This window comes from Olea europaea, chromosome 20, assembly GCF_002742605.1.
Source record: "Olea europaea var. sylvestris chromosome 20, O_europaea_v1, whole genome shotgun sequence".
Lineage (NCBI taxonomy): Eukaryota > Viridiplantae > Streptophyta > Magnoliopsida > Lamiales > Oleaceae > Olea > Olea europaea.
In genome coordinates this window covers 19,817,371-19,823,069 of record NC_036256.1, presented here as the reverse complement: position 1 = coordinate 19,823,069, position 5,699 = coordinate 19,817,371, and the positions used below count along the sequence as shown (strand labels likewise).

The 5,699-nt window shown below is 34.8% G+C and overlaps 1 protein-coding gene across 1 annotated transcript; it reads left to right on the top strand.

The window, feature by feature from the left end:
- Positions 1-2,874: 2,874 nt before the first annotated feature.
- Positions 2,875-5,628, top strand: LOC111369952 (chaperonin-like RbcX protein 2, chloroplastic). Its single transcript, XM_022991687.1, has 5 exons — positions 2,875-3,547; positions 4,844-4,935; positions 5,108-5,165; positions 5,248-5,313; positions 5,405-5,628. Exons 1-5 carry the CDS (start codon positions 3,242-3,244, stop codon positions 5,525-5,527), a joined length of 645 nt encoding a protein of 214 aa, XP_022847455.1. The 5' UTR covers positions 2,875-3,241; the 3' UTR covers positions 5,528-5,628.
- The last annotated feature ends 71 nt before the right edge of the window (positions 5,629-5,699 follow it).

The following is a 5,699-nucleotide window of genomic DNA, read 5'->3' as shown; positions in this document are numbered from 1 at the left end:
AAAATTTTCTTATGTTTTTTCATCTTGTGAGGTCTCCCTTTATATGCTTATTTTATTGTTTGCAATTGTAATAGAGTGGATTCAAATAGATGATATAATATATTTTTAAGATGTCATGTTGCATTGAAATTTTAACGATGTTGTTTTGTGGTGATGGGGTAGTCAAATTTATCCTTGTATAAATCTGGACCAAGTTCAACCAAATGGAGAAAATAGGACTCAAGTATAGTATGCTTTCACTTAGCACTTGTCCATCTCCATTTTAACTTCTATATCTACTTGGAATTGAGCTATCCCTTTTTTGTTCCTTTAGGCATAACATCCATTTTTATTTTTTTCTTTGTGTTCATAATAGTTACGAGAGCTTTGAAAGAGCTCACCTACACTAATCTAACTGGAATCCATCCAAATATCGTATTCTAATGAAGACTCCACCACAGACAGAAGTAGTGTTGGGAATATACTTGTTAAAGAAAAACATTTCGCTAAATCCAAGTTACAACTTATTTGCAATATCAAATAAAAAAAATTCTTCATCTACTTTAATCTAAACGGAAATATACTAATCAATAAGCAATTAACTTTTCACTTACACACCTAAACATATACAATATAATTTCACAAAATTATTACATCATTAATTATATTTATTTATAAAAATAAATTATCATTGACGTACAATATATAGTCGACAAAAGAATGACAACCAAGCAAAAATTTCACATCTTCAAATACTTTTTGTAAAATCTACAAATTCCACACGAATAACAACAAAATAAATACAAAACTTGAGCAACGCACGTGACAGAAACTAATATGTAATAAAAGTTTGGATAAAAAGTAAATTTGACCGATTATGTTCATAAATTAAATAGGTGGGGGTAGGGAAATGAGATTTTATCTTAAATGATTAATTTATTAGATGGAATACATTATTTACCTCATGTCAAACCAATGTAAAAAGTTTATTTACACTCTTCCAACAATTCCTCTTCAAACAAAGTACCATATCGTGGATTCCCCCTTAAGCAATTTATTTACTCTTTTCCAACAATTCCTCTTCAAACAAAGTACCATATCGTGTATTACCCAATAAGCAAACAATCATTTGTCTCCCCTCCTCAGGCAAAGGAGGATTACTATGCTCCATCAAACTCCCAGATGTCCACCATGTCAAGGGCCACCATCTTAGTATTTTTCTAGTCATCGCGATCCAACTCAAGGTCCACAACTTTCGTTTGTTTACAACTAGGGGTGGGCGCGGGTCGGTTCGGTTCAGTTCGATTCTAAAGAGAACCGAATCGAACCAAAATTTTCGGGTATATAGTAAATGGAACCGTCGGGTCTAAATATAATTATGGAACGTTCGGGTTCGGGTTCGGTTCCATTCGGTTCTGTACTATAATTAAATTTTTTAACATTTATAACAACATTATATAAATACAACTAGTGATACATTCAATGATTTTGGAATGTCAGAGACTAGTAGACTACCTTATTCAAATGATCGCTACGGTCAAAGTTTCGGTCGGCGGATGTCACAGTTTCGATCGGAGGTCACAGCGTCAGCTGACGATTATATAGGTTTTGGAATGTTAGTGAAGCTGCGAGAGTCAAGACAACGTTATGCACTTTAGTGTAGGTATTTATGGTTATTTAGTAGATTGGACCTTGTTAGGCTAAAAAATGAAACAATAAAATGGGTAATTGTGCCAAAATTAAAAAATTAGAAATGAAACAAATTATTGGGCCAAAAATTTGGATTTAGAAATTGTTAATTTATTAATTTGTTTAGAAAAAATTAAAATTAAAATAATTTGATTTACTCAATATAAAAAAAATTAGAAAGATTCGGTTCTTAATCTAGAACCGAGAACCGAATCGTCCCCGTCGGTTCTCAATTCACATACCCGTTCGGGTATTTAATTTGACAAGAACCGTCGGGTTTAGTTTAGTTCGGTTCGGGAGATTTGCCTTACCCTATTTACAACTAGGAACCTCTCTTGTCCATCCACATTGTTACGTTTGGGGTCTAGCTTAAAAACATGTAAAAAATTTCTCAATTGCAGTTGAACTTTCTCAAATGTTACCCAATTGTCATTGAACATCAAAAGCTTTTCGAGTTGTAAATGATTTTTTCCTATATGTTTCTCCATTGCTATTGAACTTAAAAAAAAAAAAATAATAATAAAATAAAATTTCGACTTGCCACTCAATCTACCAAAATGTTATTGTGTTTGTTATTCCATTACTCTATTACTTGAACTTTTTTAAACAAAATTTTATTGATAAGTGAAAAAAATACATTATGGAGGAGGGTATAGACTTGACCTTTAACAAATGATAAAGTATGGCAATGCTCTCAAAGTAAATAAAAGCAATAAAAACAATGAATAGATCAAACGAGTTAAGGGTCCTAATGAAGATTTGTTCAAGCGTGATACATAGATCGGGTCATCCATTTAGTTTGGATAAGTCCTGATCATAGAAATTTAATCTGCCGAAGAGGGCTGTCTAGGTGACATGTTATCACGTTAGTGTGTGTCATGTCACCAAAATCATAAGTTGATTGCATTTTCAAATCAACGAGTGACGTAGTGATCGATGGAGTACCATTTAGGTAACTTCAATGACAACTAAAAAAACTTTAAAACTTGAAGGCTGGAAACATCTATATAAAAATAATGACAATTTGAAGGTGCCTAATAATATTGGACTTGGATAATTTTAGGAGGTGCCTAAGTAATAGTCACGTGCAACTGTGCAAGCAAAATGATCCTGCAAGGCCAAGGTGCAGTCCCGATGGCCGATGCACATAGAATTCTCTGTGCCACATTTTTACGTTCATTACAGTTCTACAGGATTCTCATACGTGGCGAAAGAGCCACCAAATTGGAAGAACCATCCAGTACACCACCGTCCAGATGTTGTGTTCACAACAAAGTACAAATCTTGTGGTTGGACAAATTCAGGCCTCACAAATTATTCTGGTCGCAGTTCAACAAACCCCACAAAATTGCAATTTTCCTCTTTAGCATTTTTCCACTAATCACGTCTCGAATTCCAAATTTGAGAGCCCTTTTGCTGCAAACACACGTCTCTTTGAATTTCAATCGTCTAATATTCAAAAATCTCCAGTTTTCTTGGACAACCCAGCTAGTATTCTCGATTTTTCTTTATTGGGTTGTCCCAAATTTTCTTATAAACATATTTCTAGGCTGAATTTTGTGTTATAATAAGAATGGTGGGGGCTTTTTCTGTTTTGGGTTCATCAATGGTTGATTCTCATACTTGTTCATGCCTGTGTTTGGATGTGATGCCTTCAAGCAATTTGAGGAGGGGAGATTGGATTTTTCCTAGGAATTCAATGGGTAGAAAGCATAGGCCTCGTCCAGGTTCATTGGCTTTGAGCAGCTCATTTCTTGATTATTCTTCAGTGAAGGCTCTTTCAGTCACCAAGAATTTCAAAAAACAAAGGAGAATGAGGAGTGTGATTGTGGATGAATTGGCTGGACAGTATGAAGACAATTTTGGAGATGTCACCTCTGTAAGAAATTTACAATTATCTTTCCATCTTTTATATATTTTTTGGGGATTTCCGGATGAAATATTGCAGTAGCCTTTTATCTTTATTACATGATTTAAACTGGTTTGATAAAATTGAAGAATTTGCTAGCAGGGATAGAACTACCTAACATTTAGCCTGTTGTAGTTGCTTTAGACTGGATCTAGTGANTGATAAAATTGAAGAATTTGCTAGCAGGGATAGAACTACCTAACATTTAGCCTGTTGTAGTTGCTTTAGACTGGATCTAGTGACGAACATAGTGGGGTGATGAAAAAGGATTCATCTAGCTGACCCTAAATTTATAAAGAATGAGGTTTTGGTTCGTGGTTGTTTCTATAAAATTGATGTTCATTTTAGAACTAAAATGGTAGAACATGCTAGCAGGGGTAGCATTTGGCCTGTTGTTGCTTTAGATTGGATCTAGTGCGTCGGGGTGATGAGAAACGATTCACGTAGCCGACTTGAAGGGTCATTGTGGAGCTAAATATGGTAAGAGTCACGAATGCTTGCTTTATATTGCTCTTAAATGAACATTTGAAGAAACTATTATTGCAGAGATAAAGTCAAATGAAGAAATTGTCTTCCTTATTTATTTGAAGAAAGTAAGGAAATGAAAAAGGGACTCTAATCCACGAGATTTGCGAATTGGATAGGAATGGACATAGATTTTGCTTGAGAGCCACTCAAATTTTGTGGAGGAGAGGATCGTTGTTATTATGGGTTTGGTAATTAGAGCGCGTGTATATGTATGGTTTTTAAACCAGTGACTTTGATGAAGCGTGTACCCTTCACTTAGATGTTACACACATCGGTTCCCTAATAATGATTTCCTCTAGTAGCGAAATGTCTCTATAATGACTAGATTTTGGATGTTCCCAAGATAATTGTTGTCATTACAACTATACTTTATGCACGTTTGACATGTTGGACGTGATTATGGAAGAAAAGTAAGTAAAAATCAAGTGCTTCATATATCCAGTATTGGTAAGGCAAAAATTACTTCGAAGATTAAGAAGTTTTTTTTTTAACATGTTTAAATGATTTTCTAAAAATATATTGTCCGATTAGAAGAGTTTTTAGAATAAACTGGCCTAATAGGCTCCTTAAAAGTTTTTTGACAAGTCGAAGCAAAAGCAGAAGCTCTGCCAAATGGGTAGATGAAGTTGAATGCCCTCGGGGGTTCTATCTGGCTAAGGTCTAGAGGCAATTCTGCAATTAACTGAGCAGTCAATAATCGGTAGTTTGTAGGTTGATGGAAATTGTTTTTTCTTGCAGCAAATTCTCAACTATTTCACTTACAAAGCCGTGCGGACTGTCTTAAACCAGCTTTATGAGATGAACCCTACACAATACCGATGGTTTTATGAGTAAGTAAGTTGTTCTTGCATATTAGTCGAACTATTAGTTTTCCTATATTCTCACTCTAACAATTAAGGCCAAGGAACATAGACCATTTTTGTCCTTCAATCTATAATATACACACGACATAGCCTGCCTTTTATCTAAAGGTTTAATTGGTTAATATTGCTGATCTTATAGTTATGTTGCAACTAATGAGCATGGTTATGGAAAGCGCTTCCTTCGTAACCTTGGGAAGGTAAAGAAAGGTTCTTGCTTACATTAACAACCCGCCCCCTTCTCAAACCTCATAAATTATTTGAAATTTATCATCTTCACAGGAGAAGCACGAGCTTGCTGAAAGAGTAATGGTTACACGCCTTAACCTGTATGGAAAATGGATAAAGGTACGAGAATTTTAAAACATTTTCTTTGTCAAGTTGAGTGGGACGCGAGGAATTTATTTGTAATTGTTTTTCGTGCTTTTTTTCCCCTCAGAAATGTGATCATGCTGCAATGTACAAAAGGATCTCCGATCAGAATTTGGAGTTGATGCGCGAACGCCTCATTGAGACTGTGATATGGCCGTCTGATGACACAAACACAGAGGTCGTTGGCTGAATTTCTTGCTGTTTCTTTTGTTCCTGTTGCCTAAGGAGATCTTATCTAGTGTCGTTTACATTATGTTTTCGAAAGCTCTACATTCTTCTGTTGTTGATCAATATTGTATAGAAACTCGATCCATAGGTAGAATAGCACTAGAAATTCTAGATACTTTACATGAATATTAATT